Below are 16,099 nucleotides of genomic sequence, written 5' to 3'. Positions count from 1 at the left end.
GGCCTAAGTTTGAATAAATGAATGTTTCTGTCTGGGCTTCCTTACTGAGATGCAATAGCAAGATTCAGGTCCAAGGTCTGTGATTGTGTCTCCCTCCTCACAAGCCCTCAGAGGGAGACCCTTCCAAAAATCAATGCTACAATGAAGGAAGCAGCCATTGCTTCCCATAAGCACATTATTATAATTGTAATGCCTTTGGTAGGCATAAGAGACATAATTTTTGTTTGATGAATCTCCCATCTGATGTTAACTTGGCTAAGCCTTTGCTAACTGTGTGTTGGGGAGGCAAAAAGAAGGGGCCATTGTACTCACATTTCTTCCAAACCAACCAACCTTGACTGTTGGGCCCTAGATCTCTTGTCCTTCTTCCTTCTTTCTGCTTTTAGGGACATGTGGCCAAAGAACAAGTACCAAACCTGAGAAGTTAGAAATTTTGGAAATCACAGGTGGGGTATCTGCAGACATAATAGATTTTCCATGGCAGGTGAGGATTCTTTACCAAGGGAGACATCTTTGTGGAGGATCAATCCTCAGCGAGTGGTGGATTTTAACCGCAGCCCATTGCTTCATAAACAGAAATAAGTAAGTATTGCCAACAGATTTTTTTTAACCAATGTGGTAGAATACTTGTCCTTACATGCTCATTATTCTCCTGGAACCTCCATCCAGGTTTGTCAATTACAGAACAAAATACCAGGAGGCTAAATATATGCCTGTGTGGTTGAATATCACACTTTTCAGGTGGGATAGACACTGATTTCCTCCTAGGATATTCTACACCTTATTGTGTGAGACTCAAATGGCAGAACAGATGTTCCTTGGACTTCCTAGCATCTTGTCAAGTGCACGTTGTCCTGATCCAAAACTCTGGAAAGTACTTTCCTAAGCATTTTATGCCACTTGGGGAGAAAGTAGGCTAACAATAACCACAGAGTCAGAGAATCCTAGAAAGGATTGGTCCCCAAGGGCAGGGCACCAGTCCTGTTTGCATGACAGAAGCTCCTGAGATGTTGTCTTACCTTAAGTCTATACATCAATATGTTTGAGAAATTTCCCAGATGTTTGTTAATAGCTAGTTTACCCCTTCTTGCAAATAAAGATCAAGTCCCTCAATTACTTGTGCATAGTATGACTTCCAGATATTTGTTAATAAAATTTACCAGTGAAGTTGCCCAAGAAGCCATCAAGTCAAAAGCTGGTTGGCAACAGTGCAAGAATGGAGCTCAAGTCAGTCTTCTTTTGCCTGGTCAGGGCCCAAGTACCTGGCCCCAGCTGCCTCCACCCCTCCAGCTCTCAGGATCACAGCCTTGCATTGGTGGAATTATTTTCTTTTAAGGCTCACCTTTTTTTTGCCCTTCCATAACTTACCTTTTTTTCTCCTTCTTTTGTTTTGAGATAAAATCTGGCTTGGAGGTTATACATGGTGAAAGAAACATTGATACCAAGAACTTGACAAGGATGAAAGTGGACAAGTCAATTATTCACCCTTATTTTGACAGCTGGTTCTTGGATAATGACATTGCTTTGCTCTTACTCAAATCTCCATTTAAATTGGGTGTCAAGGAAGTACCCATCTGCCTGTCAGAGGTTAATGACATACAGAAATGGAGAAACTGCTGGGTGACTGGATGGGGCATTACCAGTGAGTTACTATAGCCCAACCCAATGGGAGATGGCACTCTGGTTGATGTAGGCAATGAGAAAGAAAACTCTGGAGGCTCTTCTAGCTCTGGGAAGTCTGTCTAGTGGATTTGGAAACTTCAGTTTCTCATTTAAGAACCCATGATGAACCTTCTCCTCAGTCAACATGTGAATCATCTTTCCTTGGCCTTTCTGGGCTCCTATACCAAGTTTTATGTCCATATTATAGAACACAAACCCTAAACAGGGCCTCAGTAATAACCCAGGGAGAAGTGTTCAGAATCTAAGGATGACTTGGGAGAATTTTGAGGAACATATTAATGGGCAAAGGGGTGGCAAAGTTGACTAGGCTGCAAGAAGTCCACACTAATGTCAGCAGAGCAACTCTGTTCCGGTTGATGGTGTCAGTTCTGCTCCCCTGTGAAAAGTGCTTGCTGGCCCAAATATTTGAAAACCACAGATCCAGGCCAAGAAGAAGGGGATAAACTGAATATAAATTTGTTCTTATAGAGTTAATCTGTAACCTACTTCCACCATTTTGCCCTGCCAACCCATAAAATGGTGCCCTTTTGTCATTATTCTTGGTAAATGTGTCCAAAATCAAAAGAACAGAAGAAAAATCTTAGTGCCATTCTTCTAAGTAGGCACACAGATGGCAGTACACTGATTCCCACATGGTCCCAAAGCTTGGAGCTGTTTTAGAATTCCTCATTGGGAATTACCCTTGGAAGCTTTCCATGAAATTCAAAAAAGGCCACCTTCTTAGAGTTCTTCATGCTTTATTCAGCACATATTCATTGAACCTCTTCTATGACCCAGGCAGTGTTCTAGGCTCTGGGAATTCAGCAATATACAAAAAAGGGAAATGTCCTCATCTTCAGGGTGTGAACATTCTAGGTGTTAGGTTCATCTCTTCCATGTTAAAGGCCCTGACATGATTCAAATCCATCTTTATGATCCATAGACCCCTGGACAGAATTTGTCATAATGGGTCCTCTTTACGTGCTTATGGATTTAAATGAAATACCTTTTTAGGACTGTACCTGGAGTTGGCACTTTCTGCAGAAGAGTGCACTCAGGCTGAGATCCAATAAAGACCCAGCTGTGAGGAGCTCTAGATTCAGAGAAGATAGGCTTGAGAGTCTCCTGAATGCCTCTCAATTCTCTCCTCACTAATTCCATATCTGGGTAGTTCTCTGGGTCACACAGTAGCTCCTTTGCTATTGAGCTGAAAAGACATGATGGTGGGTGGCTGTTTGACCTCAACCCAAAGGGACCACTTTGAGCTCAGGGTCCTTTCCCCATCTGCTTCTTCTTTGTGTCAGTTCCTATGCAAGATACGACTTCACGGCTGCAAAAAGTCAACATCAAGCTGGTCAAATGGGAAACATGCTCCCATAAGGTGCCTATACTCACTAGGAACATGCTGTGTGCTGGGAGCCCTCAAGGTGGGAAGGACGCCTGCCAGGTAATGGATCTTGTCCCTTGCTTGGAGAAGGGTCGCTACAGAGGGCTGGCCAATATTTTCAGGATAATTGGCTCCCCTCTTCCTCTTCTGGATGAGTTTCCTAAAGCTACCATAACAAATTACCACAAACAGGGTGGATTCAAACAATAGAAATATACTGTCTCACAGTTTTGGAAACTGGAGTTCCAAAATCAAGGCATTGGTAGAGTCATGTTCCCCCTGGAGGCTTTAGGGAAGGATATTTCTTTGCCTCTTCTTGCTTCTGGTAGTTTCCAGCAATCAGGGGCATTCCTTAGCTTGCAGGTGCATCATTCCAGTTACTACCCCCATCTTCACATGGACTTCTCCCTTGTATGTGTATCTCTTGTTTTCTTATAAGGATTTCAGTTGTCGGATTAGGACCCACCATAATCCAGTAGAACTTCATCTTAATTTAACTAATTACATTTGCAAAAGCCCTATTTCCAAATAAGCTCACATTCTGAGGTTCCATATGGACATAAATTTGGGAGGGATGCTATTCAGCCCTGTACAGATGCTCTGTAACCAAAGGGAGACTCTGTGGGATAGTGATTAGGGGTGGAGGGTCCCCTAGATCCCCCCTCTCAGCTCCTCTACTTATTGCTTGTGACTTCCCTCTGTGCCTGTGCTTTTTCAGATTTATTCATCTGCAAAATGGAATATTAAGAGTTTCTACCTTTTAGGACTAGTGTGAAACTTAAGTGAGTCAATGCACAAAAGCACTTAAAATGATGCAGAGCAGATGATGGTCATACTAAATGTTATAAATATAATTTTCTTCATCACCATCTCTTTAAATTTTTTTTAATCTTTATTTTTGAGAGAGAGAGAGAGAGAGACACAATGTGAGTGGGGGAGGAGCATAGCAAGAGGGAGACACAAAATCCAAAGCAGGGTCCAGGCTCCGAGCTGTCAGCACATAACCCGATGCGTGGCTCGAACCCATGAACCGTGAGATCATGACCTGAGCCGAAGTCATGACCTGAGCCAAAGTTGGACACTTAACCTACTGGACTACCCAGGCACCCCTCTCCATCACCATCTCTTATGCATGTTCAGTGCTTAGTAGCACATTAACCACTTCCACAAATACACGAAAGTGTTGCAAACTAGCCCTAGGAAGCAGGCCTATTTCAGATGGGGAAACTGAGGATCAGGGAAGCTGACAGCCTTGCAGACGACACAGGAACAAGTTACATGTCAGACTCAGAATTCTAATGAAGGCACACTATCTTCTGAGATTGAAGCCATCTTTTGGGTTCCAGTGGAAACAGGACACCAAATCTAGCAGCCCAGCCTGGTCATGCACAGATTTGGCTGGTTCAATGGCCACAGAAATGCAGGGAGCTACCATTGAGTACAGGGTTGCCATATATCATGGTGCACAGGGCTTCACAGCTGTCATTTCCTTCCATACAGACAGCTGTATTGCAGGAAAGATAGCTATTATCACCAGCATAAAAGCTGAGCCTTAAAATGCTGAAGAAAATTTTCACATTCCCTCAGCTAAATCTTCTCCCTGGAGTTTCAACCAAGATCTGTTTGGCTCCAGAAATTTACAATCTTAACTGTATTGCTGTTCTGCCTGACATCTTTCACATACATCCCCTCATATCCACAGAAGGGATTATAATTCTTTATTTTAGCGATAGGTCATGGGACTTAGCAATGACTTCAAGGAATTTGGTAAAGAACAGTTTGGTTCAAAGTAAGTTGATGGGCACAGCAATTTGTTCATGATAACAATCTGGTTTAAAAAATCCAATAAACCCATATCATTTTTTGTTTTGTTTTGGATTTGGACTTTTGGCATATTGTTGAATGGTGCTTCTTTTCAACATTTGGGGTGTCACTTAACATTTTCAAAAATAAATCTTTGTAAGCTGTGAAACAATATGTACCACCCAAACCTACTTCTGTAAAACAATAATGATGTATTCATATTTGCATATTCAAGGATGTGGAAAATTATATTTGACTAAGGGGTTGGCTCTGTATGGCTGGAATGAGAAATGTTTTTTAAGTCATTTGGAATTGTACAAATTGGAAGTACAGTGAAGAGGAAGTTTACATCTTAAACTTGTTTTCCTGTTCACTCTCCAGAGAAACCATTTTTACAGTGTTGCCTTATTTCCTGAAATATTATTTTTTATATGTTTCAATGTTCATTTATTTTTTAGAGAAAGAGAGAGAGAGAGAGGGAGAGTGCAAGTGGAAAGGGACAGAGAGAGAGGGAGACACAGAATCCAAAGTAGGAGCTAGACTCTGAGCTGTCAGCACAGAGCCTGACACAGGGCTTGAACTCATGAACCATGAAACATGATCTGAGCCAAAGTTGGATGTTTAACTGACTCAGCCACCCAGGCACCTCCTGAAATATTCTTTTTATACACAATCATACGTGTGTGTTTATATATAAATTTATTTATTTGTATAATTATGACTATTCTTCATGTTCTTTTTCCATACCTGAGATTTCTAATTTTTTAGATGAAGACACATAATTTTCAGTAGAATTTAATAAGTCACAGAGATGGAAAGTATAGCATAGGGAATATAGTGAATAGTGCTGCAATAATGTTAAATGGTGACAGAGGGTAACTACACTTATCATGGCATTGTGTAACACATATAATCATCGAATCACTATGGTGTGCACCTGAAACTAATATGACATTGTATGTCAACTATATTTAAACAATAAAAGTTTAAATTTAAAAAATGGGCCCAAATATTTGAAGGCATTGAAAGATTATGTATTCTTCAAGTTTCATGTCAATGATGTCTGTTCCCCTTACTTGTGCTTATTTGGCAATCTTTTTCGTGACATTTTAAAATTTGTAAATTGTTTAAAATGTAATGCTTTGAACCACATTTTATATCATATGTGTTTTATATATATCAGTTTGCTTGCCTGCTGTCTTCAACCAATGATCTATTATGAGGCATATTAGACTTTTGTGTTTGTTTTTTACTTTTTGCAATTATGAACAATACAGAAAGACCAAAATGGGTTGGCTGAAAATAGATGTAGAGTAAAAAGGTATGAGGGAAATTGGAAGAATTCTGAAAAACAACAAAAGTGCTTGGAGGCAAAATGGATTAGAAAACCAGTTCTTGGTACATCAAAATGAACCCATATGACTAGATGATAATGATGATGATGGATACTGATTTTTGTAAATCAAATTGTCATTCATTACCATTGCTTTTGACCAAATTGTTTGCAACTTTGACAGTCATGCAGCTGGGAAGCATAGTCATGTGGCTGGATAGCGTAAACTGTTCCCTTGTCAAAAGACCATAAGTGCTTTTTGCCTTATGCCAGTTGCCCACACCTCAGTAGGCTATAGAAGTTATTCGCTACTGTCCCTTCCACTCCCAAACAACTTTTCTCTCATAGGGTGACAGTGGGAGTCCTCTGGTTTGCCAGAAAAACAACCACCAAAGCATATGGTACCAACTAGGCATTGTCAGCTGGGGAGTGGGCTGTGGCCGGAAGAAACTGCCTGGAGTGTACACGAAGGTGTCTAATTATCTGTCATGGATTGACACAGAGACCGCGATGTCAGGAAAGCCCTATGTGCATGAGCCAGACTCCGGGTACAGTTTGCTTCTCTCACCTTGGGCCATCTTGTTATTGTATTTTGTGATACTTCTACTACCCTGTGATTAAACACTGTATTGCCTCAAAACCAAGTGTCCTCAAGGCACTTGGGTGGCTCAGTTTCTTAAACGTCCGACTCTTGATTTTGGCTCAGGTCATGATCTCACATTTTGTGAGTTTGAGCCCTGCATTGGGCTCTGTGCTGATAGCATGGAACCTGCTTGGGATTCTCTGTCTTCCCTCTCTCTGCCTCTACCCCACTCATGCTCTCTCTCTCTCTCTAAATAAATACATAACCTTAAAATAAAAAAAAATTAAAAAAACAAGTGTCCTCAGTTTGTGGAGTAAGATCAAGGGTGGGGTCCAGAGGGTTCTCATACTATTAGTTGTTCCTGAAATAGTCATATACCTATAGGAGTGCTTACAGTGTACCTGGGATCTACTACATGGCCTATTATTCCCCTGGAACTTGGAGGCAGTTTACCAATTTCAGCTTGAGGCCTCTTCAGAAGTTTGGATGCAGCACCTTTGCATGGAAAGGGGCATGCCAAGGGTCTCTGAAACATAACTTCTATTCTTCTCTCTCTTACAAACAAGTATCCTTCCACAGATTCTTTCATTTTCCAAAAGGAGTAGACAGCTCCCCATTTTTTTTTTTTTTTTTTTTTGCTCTAGAAATAAGGAACATTCCAACTCTTCTCTCTCCCTTCATTTGTAGCTAATCCTTGAGATCTACAGATTTGGTCTTCAGAAAGATCCTGTCACCTCCATACCTACCACCTGGTCCAGAGCCTCAGTAAATACTGCTTTGAGCTCTCAGAGATCATGTGCAACAATGCTATGATTGAGGATCAGGAAATCATTGAAGTAGAAATGTCCTAAAGAGAGGTGGTAAAGATACACATAGCTAAATGAGTTGTAGTAGTCAAGACACTTTTGAATGCAAACAATAGAAACTCAACCTGAAGCAAAAAAAAGGGGGGGGGGGAATGATAAATATACTGGGGTAGCACAGAACCAAAGGAATTACCATTCTAGTAAACAGTTGTCTGAAAGTTTGACTTAGTCCAAGATGACATTTTGTACCATCTGGAAGAGTGGGCGGACCATCCTTCTTGCAATCAGTCATGAGCATAATTTTTCCAACCAAGCAAGACATGATAAGTAGCATTCTTTTCTAGGCAACTCAGCACATTTTTGAAGAGAAAGGGAAAAATATACTCAAAAAGATGGGTGTTTTTATATGAGTTTGCCTTAAGTAGAATTCCTTGAGCTATGAATAACAACAAAATAAAACAAAAAGGAGAAATATTTTCTGCATATGCATTCTGAAAGGGAAGAAAAGAAAGTATGAAAAAAGTTTCTCTCTGCTGACTTTCATTGGCTGTATGAGAACAGGACAGGTTGGCCACCATCCGAATCTAGAGAGAGTGAGGTGAAGAAGCATTTCAGTGGATGAGGGCAGAGAGAATTGATATACAGCTGTTTTGCCAAAACTGCAGTGTTACCCCAAACTTTTGGCTGTTGGTAAGCAGGGAAATACGACTACAAGTAGATGGGTTACTGCTCCTGAGAAAGGTAGGTTTACAAATAATTTCCTCTTTTTTGTGAAAGAAGTAACAGCAATTTGGCCTTCAAGTTCAGAAGGTAGAGTCTAGGAGAGACTGAGAGGTCACAGTGTTGTGCCCTCTGCTCAGGGCAGCGGCTGACAGAGAAGTTGAAACAGCCTGGCCTCTCAGCCAGGATCCTATGAAAGGGAGTGTGTGCTGGAAGAGGGCTGCTTAGCCTCCATTGCAAAGCAGGTTGTCAAACTTTCCAATTTTTGCCAATTCCGTAAAGAAGAAATAAGAGTTCAAACTAGTAATTTTTTTCTTCAAACTGAGGTATAATTTACATAGAGAGACATGCCCTGACCTTAACTTTATAGTTTGATAAGTTTTTAATAATACTTATAGCCATGTAATCCACACCCCTATAAAGGTATAGAGCATTTCCACCACCGTAGAAAGACCACTCCAAGCCCTTCCCCTACCAATCCCAACTTACTCCCACCCTCTTTCCCTTCCACCAGATCAAACACCATTCTGGTTTCTTTCAGTTCTTTCAGTGTGTATTAGTTTTTCCTGTCATAGAACTTTTTTAAAAATGGAACACCATGTTATATACTTTTTTTGTGCCTGTTTTCCTTACCTTAACATATTTTTGAGGTTCGTTTATGTTGTTGCATGTATCTGTAGCTCTCCCCTTATTACTGTAGAGTAGTATTCCGTACCGCAATTTATTTATGCATTCCATTTTGATGGACACATAAGTTGCTTATAATTAGGGGCTATTATAAAGAAAATACTACTACAAAGGGTCTTGTAACAAATATTTCTGTGTATATGTTTTCATTTCTGTTGGGTAAACAAGATGTAAAATTTCTGGGTCATAGAATAGGTGTATATTTAACTTTATGAGAAATTACCAGGTAAATATCACAGTTATTTTATATTGTCCACCCTGCAATCCAAGTAACAGACGAGAATTCGAGTGGCTCCACATCTTTGCCAACATTTGGTATTATCAGTCTTTTTAATTTCTCTATTCTGTGGGTGTGAAGTGGTATCTCATTTCCCCCTAATGGGGTTGAAAATGTTTTCATATGCTTACTAACCATTTGTATAACTCTTTTTGCGAAATGCCTATTAAAGTATTTTTCCCATTTTTAATTTGGATTGTTTGTCTTTTTATTATTGAGTTATTGGAGTTGCTTTTATACTGACTATGTGCCCTTTTTAGAGATATATAATTTTATTTATTATTTATTTAGATTTATTTATTTAGCTTTAATGTTTAGGTCTGTGATCCATCTTGAAATAATTTCCATGTGTGATGTGATATGGATCAAGATTAATTTCTTCCATATATATAGCCAATTAAGTTGAAAAGCTCTTCCTTCCCCCCAATTGAACAGCTTTAGTGTCTTGGTCTAAATCAGCTGACCATAAAATATAAGTGTGGCTCCATTTATGAACTTTTTCTGTTTTGTGTTTTGCTCTCCTGAGTAGTAGAAGGATTAGATGTCTAATTTGGATTTTATTTGATATCTGATCTTGATAGCTTTATTACCACTTGAAAACAGGATACAGGTAGTCTGTAGCATGTTCTAAGTTAATTATCACCTATAGTACCTTAGAATGAAGTAACTATTGAAAGCAAGCTTTTGGCAGATCAAATGTTGCTGCAATTGACCATTATAATAGAATGAGAAACACAAGGACTATGGGGTAGGCTGTGAGGTGGGAGGGGCGGAGAGGGAAGCTAACTGCTTAGAATAAAGCTTAAAGAAATTAGTAAACTCAGGGTTTTAGGTTTTTGGCTTAAGCCGTGGTCAAACAACCAGAGAGTATCTATGTCTGCTATTCAAAAAGTATCTTCCCTCTTGTAACTGCAGAGCCAATGTAGACCCCCAATCTAATGGTACATAATACATAATGTACCATTGGTTGCATACATACAGTATAAATTGAATTTATAGCCTCTATAGGTCTCTCATATAAAAGGTAGGACTGGGGAAAGAGGGGAAACCTGAAAATTTGAAATGGGGAATATTTGGGTGTTTTTACATGCATCTATTTTTATTTTATTTAAAAAAATTTTTTAAATGTTTATTTATTTTTGAGAGGAAGAGACAGCATGAGTGAGAGAGGGGCAGAGAGAGAGGGAGACACAGAATCCAAAGCAGGCTCTAGGCTCTGAGATGTCAGCACAGAGCCTGACGTGGGGCTCGAACTCATTAAGGTGAGATCATAACCTGAGCCGAAGTTGGATGCTTAACTGACTGAGCCACCCAGGTGCCCCTACATGCACCTATTTTTAAATGGAGGTATTAGCATCATTATTCACATATGGAAGTCAACAGAAAGACTGTCACTGAAAAGACAGTTTGTTACAGTTTGGAAGAAGAGGGGGGATCACATAGGATCACATGGGGAAACAACAAGACTGGTGAAGATGCAGAAGGAACAAAGGGAGAATGTGGGCAAGAGACTTTATTGTGGCTTTTGCCAGAAGGAATGAGAGAAGCAGGCTAAGTGAGCTAAGCAGGTTTGGGATTGGCTAATTTGGATGATTTCAACAAGCTCTGGGGTGTAGGGATTGCCTTTAATTTCCTGATGCCTGGCTCTGAGGTGATTGGGACAGAAAGATTATGGTTCAGTGTGTGAGTGTTCAATAAAAAGGCATGATTAATACAGTATCTGAGTACTTTGACCTCGTGTACCCCACTGAGTCTCACTTGCCAGCAGAAAAACCCTTTCCAGATTGAAAGAACTATAAGGACCTCACATGAGGCAGTTTCCTTACAAGGAATGCTAATTTGCCTCAAGGCTCAACCCACCAACACTCACAAACTCCAGGTTTCTTTTTTTTTTAATGTTTATTTTTTGAGAGAGAGAGAGAGCACAAGTGGGGGAGGGTTAGAGAGAGGGGAACAGAGGATCCAAAGCAGGCTCTGCGCTGACAGCAGCAAGCCCAATGTGGGAATCAAACTCAAGAACCGAGATCATGACCTGAGCCGAAGTCGGACACTCAACTAACTGAGCTACTCAGGTGCCTCCGAACTCCAGGTTTCTAAATACAGTTTAGTTTCATAGTATCCCACAAGAAATAGTACAAACATTGGATCTGGAGGGACATTAAACAACAAAAGGGTGGCGGAATTTTGCTAACGTATCAGAATAAACCTGCAAAATACTGTTGAAATAAAATCTAAGGGTGCTAGAACAGGAAGGAATGGATGAAGCACGAGATTGGACCAAATTTTTCAATATTGTTAACTCACCACAAATTCTGGATTCAATAAACTAGTCTTAACAGCTGGAAGTGGCTGTAATAGTTAGCTTGGTTGGTGCACTAAAACCTGTATTTAAAAGGGGCCTGCATTAAATAAAGCAGTCATGTCAGTCATTGTTTTTATTTCTTTTATTATAGATTTGAAATTTTTTTCAGTTCCATTTTTTTCCTTTTCATTACTTGGGGTATACTGGTTGTTCATATGCAAGACGTAAATTCTCCATTCCTTGAGAGGGTTCATCCTGTCTTCTCAATGAATTCATCTGCATCTGCATGCTTACCTTGTATTTGCCCTCACTTTCATTCATAAGATACTAGTTTTTTGTTTTGCTGATTTTAGTTTGGTTTTAATTTCATCAATTCTATTCTATTCTCTCACTTTGTGTATCTCTAATGGTTTCCTTTTCTTTTTCTTTTTTGAACTCATGTATTATAGAGTCAACTTTAATTTCTTTGAGTAAAGATGATAAAATAAAGGTAAATTTTCTATTTCCTAGAGCACATCCAACACAAATTTTTGTTTTATTTATTGTTTCATGTTTTACACATATTTATATCTATATCCATCCATCCACCATTCAATCTATCATCTAGCTAGCTATAATGCTATATTTTACTCATGTTATTTTGTTGTTGTTTCTGTGTTTTGTTTTGTTGTTTATCTTTGAATTCAGGTTAGTTCTACCCAGATCAGCCTTTCAGTCTTAAAACAAAAAAAAATATGGGATATCTTTTCCTACTTATTTTTCTTGATAGCTATTATGATCTTTCCTCCTTACCTACGGGGGTGGGTATTAATAATTTATGTTCTCTATTTAGTCATTCCTCTGCTTGTGAAGGGTGGAGAAAAGGAGCTGGAACCTTGAACAGTCATATCTGGGAATGCCATTGCTTTCTTTTGCAAGAGGACCTGAATCTGGGATTGAATTCTACCAAGTTGTGGTAGATATTCATGTTCATGATTTTCAGGAGGCTCCCCCTCTTTGTAATAATACCTCCAGAGATCAAAGTCTTCTTTTCATTTCTGAGCCGGCACATATTTTTCCACACATATAGTTCCAACATCATCCACAAAATATATATGTTCCTACATAATGCCCCTGACAGTTAAATAGCTTTTTCCAGCTTCTAGAAGCCTTCTGTACCCTTGGCTCATGGCCCCCTTCCTCCATCCTCAAAGTCAGAAACAATGGGCTGTCATCTCTCAAGCTGTCATCTCTCTGGTTCTCTCTTCTGCCTCGAACTTCCACTAATAAAGACCCTTAGGATGACAGTGGCCCCACTTAGTTAATCCAAATAATCTCATCTCAAGGTCAGCTGATTAGCAACCTTAATTCCATCTACGAACTTAATTCCCCTTTGCTGTGTAACCTAATGTATACACAGTTTCTGAGAATTAGAATGTGGCCATCTGGAGGGTGAGAGGCATTGCAGAAACTTACACACATGTAAACATTTACATGTTGACAACATATACAATAAAGTGTATAGCAGGACAATTCAGATTAGCACAAATCTAAACAAAAACAAAAGTCCAATAATTGAGTACTAGATGAATAAATTGATGCATGTTCACACAATTACATGATAATCAGCTATATGCAACTATATAGATGAATTTTTGGAATGTAAAATGGATTATAATTATATCAAAAAATACATACAGCATAATACTCATTTTATTATAAGCACATCTAAATAGGCATATATTCCTTCTCTCTATAGATAGATAGATAGATATAGATATATAGATATATGTAGTGTGTGTGTGTGTGTAGTAATTATATCACTACACACACACACACACACAGTACATACACTAGATACACCTTTTGTCCAGAATATAAGACAGATGGATAGATATAGATAATTACTATATATATATGTGTATATATATATATATATATATATATATATATATATATATACATATTTATGTATGTGTGTGTGTGGTAACTAAATCATATTAAAAAGATATCAAGATATAGATAATTACTATATATTAATATATACTATATATTAAAAAGATATATACTATGTATTAAAAAGATATCAAGATATAGATAATTACTATATATATATATATACACACATATATATTTACACATGTGTGTGTGTGCTAACTAAATCATATTAAAAAGAGATCAAGTGTGGGGCGCCTGGGTGGCGCAGTCGGTTAAGCATCCGACTTCAGCCAGGTCACGATCTCGCGGTCCGTGAGTTCGAGCCCCGCGTCAGGCTCTGGGCTGATCGCTCAGAGCCTGGAGCCTGTTTCCGATTCTGTGTCTCCCTCTCTCTCTGCCCCTGCCCCGTTCATGCTCTGTCTCTCTCTGTCCCAAAAATAAATAAACGTTGAAAAAAAAAATTAAAAAGAGATCAAGGGTAAGGGAATCATGAATATAGGAACCAGGATGATGTTTATCAGGGGGTGGGGGTTGAAGATGGTGATGGTAATGATGACACAGTTAGATATTACATTCTAGTTTTGGCTTAGGTAATAGATTTGTCATAATTAGTTCAGGCTGCTTTAATAGAAATACCATAGATTGGGTGGCTTTAACAACCAACATTTATTGCTCACAGTTCTGGAGGCTGGGAAGTGCAAGATAAATCTGCTGGCAGATTTGGTGTCCAGTGAGACCCTGCTTACTGGTTCATAGGTAGCCGTCTTCTTGATGTGTCCTCACATGATGGAAGGGGTGGAAAAGCTCTCTGTGGTCTCTTATGAAGATGCTAATCCCATTCGTGAGGGCTCCATCTTAATGACCTAATCACTTCCCAAAGGCCTCACCTCCAAAACCATCACATTGGGGATTAGGTTTCAATATATGAATTTTTGAGGGATGCAAACATTCAATATATAGCAAGGTTCATATTGCTTATTGAATTATTTAAAATTAAAAAGCACCTATTTTTTTAAAAGCATACATGAACCAGCAAAACATGCTTATGAACAAAGGATTTTGATTATTATATTTCTGTGCATTTGAATTTCAATTAAAGATGATCTCTATTTTCAAGAAGTGTATAGTTTAATCGGGGAAATACTGATGTAAATAAGTATTTTTAACTCACCTTGATGAATGTTCCAAAAATGTATTGTTTAAGGTGCTTTGAGTGCACAGAGGACAACTAATTCCCTAATATGGTCCACTAGAGATTCACAGAAGACACAAAAGATACACAGTTTCTCAGATGGACAAGGGATGTATCTAAGGCAGAAAGAACAATTGCAAAGACATGAAAACAAAGGAGAAGGGTTATGTCTTCTCATATCTGAAAATTATTAGGGATTTTGCTAGTTATCTGGGGCCACCATAACAAAATACCACAGACAGGGTCGCTTAACCAACAGAAATTTATTTTCTCACAATTCTGGTGGCTGGAAGTCCAAGATCAAGGTGTTGGCAGGTTTAGTTTCTTGTAAGTCCCCTCTCCCTGGCTTCCCCATGACCATCTTCTAGCTGTGTCCTTCCTGGTCTTCCCTCTGTACACGTGCACTTCTAGTGTCCCTCTGTGTGTCCAACACATACTCGCTCTGCTGAGTTTGGTGATAACTTTGGGGCAAGCTTGCATGCCTAAAAGGAGAAACCTCATGTATGACTTGAGGGCAGAGTCTAGGCCCTCAGTTCTACATGAAAGCTCTTCCAGCTTTCCTTCCTGAGAAAATTAGTTTCTCCTCTAGTTTTGCATCAATCTCTTTTTCTTGAACTCCATGGAATACTCACCTACTCTCACCTACTCCAGCCTCTGTACCTGCCTTCTGTTTTTACTCAAGTATGAAGTTGCCTCATCTGCCAGAGGAAAGAAGGACCCTTCTATCTCTGCCTTTCTAGAAAGTTCTTGTGCATTTTCCTCCAGTGAAATTAAAAACATCAGCATATTCTGGATTGGTCCTCTGAACCACCTCAAAGCTATCTTAGAAAGCATAACATATTCCAAGCTGACATACCCTTTCCACCTGAATGCTGGCCTTGACTTCTGCCTTTTCCAATTGGAGCAAAACCATATGCTGAGGGAAATTCCAATACACAGGCTAAGATCCCCTTAAACTATATTTTAAAAATGTCCCTTGCTATGGTTGCATGATTGGATGATCACAAAGAGAATTTAAAAATAGAACTTCCTGTATAATCTCAGGGTCATGAGCCTGATTAATGACAGAGGTGGAAGAAAGTACAACCCTGGCCTCTTCACTTGCTCTTCAGTCTCTGTGTGCCTAACCAGTCTATGGGCACAGCTGAAACCAAGTTGGTGCCAGTGCAGGGACTGCTGACCCCATGTGAATCATCACCCTTGTCCACAAGGTAGAGAAGGACAACTACTTGAGACAAGGGACAATGTAATTATTGGTGTAATAGAAGCAACACAATATACCAGAATGATGGACACAATAGTGCTGGTGTATGATTGCAATTTAGACAGCCGGGATTACTGCCTCATATGACACATTGCAAGCTCAAAGCAGAGAAAGAGGTATCCATCTTGGGTTTTTTTGTTTTGTTTTGTTTTGTTTTGTTTTTGTT

At 39.2% G+C, this 16,099-nt stretch overlaps 2 protein-coding genes across 14 annotated transcripts in view; one reads left to right on the top strand and one right to left on the bottom strand.

Moving 5' to 3' along the window:
• MSRA (methionine sulfoxide reductase A) overlaps nucleotides 1-16,099 on the bottom strand; it is a 547,769-nt gene that overhangs the window by 19,148 nt on the left and 512,522 nt on the right. The window lies entirely within an intron of this gene.
• LOC123589654 (serine protease 52-like) lies at nucleotides 722-9,448 on the top strand. Of its 2 annotated transcripts, none has more exons than XM_045462083.1 (3): nucleotides 722-1,642; nucleotides 2,967-3,109; nucleotides 7,456-9,448. In XM_045462083.1, the coding sequence occupies exons 1-3, from the start codon at nucleotides 1,459-1,461 to the stop codon at nucleotides 7,579-7,581; spliced, it is 453 nt and encodes a 150-aa protein (XP_045318039.1). In that variant the 5' UTR covers nucleotides 722-1,458; the 3' UTR covers nucleotides 7,582-9,448. The 2 variants fall into 2 exon arrangements, with proteins under 2 accessions (XP_045318039.1, XP_045318033.1); XM_045462077.1 differs by lacking the exon at nucleotides 7,456-9,448 and adding an exon at nucleotides 6,534-6,917.

Source organism: Leopardus geoffroyi, chromosome B1, assembly GCF_018350155.1.
Source record: "Leopardus geoffroyi isolate Oge1 chromosome B1, O.geoffroyi_Oge1_pat1.0, whole genome shotgun sequence".
Lineage (NCBI taxonomy): Eukaryota > Metazoa > Chordata > Mammalia > Carnivora > Felidae > Leopardus > Leopardus geoffroyi.
The sequence above is the reverse complement of the archived record's forward strand: the minus strand, read 5'-3'. Positions and strand labels throughout refer to the sequence as shown.

Excerpts from the sequence above, each read along its gene's own strand:
- LOC123589654 (XM_045462077.1), top strand. The coding sequence starts at position 1,459 with ATGAAAGTGGACAAGTCAATTATTCACCCTTATTTTGACAGCTGGTTC. Across the intron at positions 1,643-2,966 it reads GACTGGATGGGGCATTACCA|TTCCTATGCAAGATACGACT; the intron begins GTGAGTTACTAT and ends TCTTTGTGTCAG. Across the intron at positions 3,110-6,533 it reads GTGGGAAGGACGCCTGCCAG|GGTGACAGTGGGAGTCCTCT; the intron begins GTAATGGATCTT and ends TTTCTCTCATAG.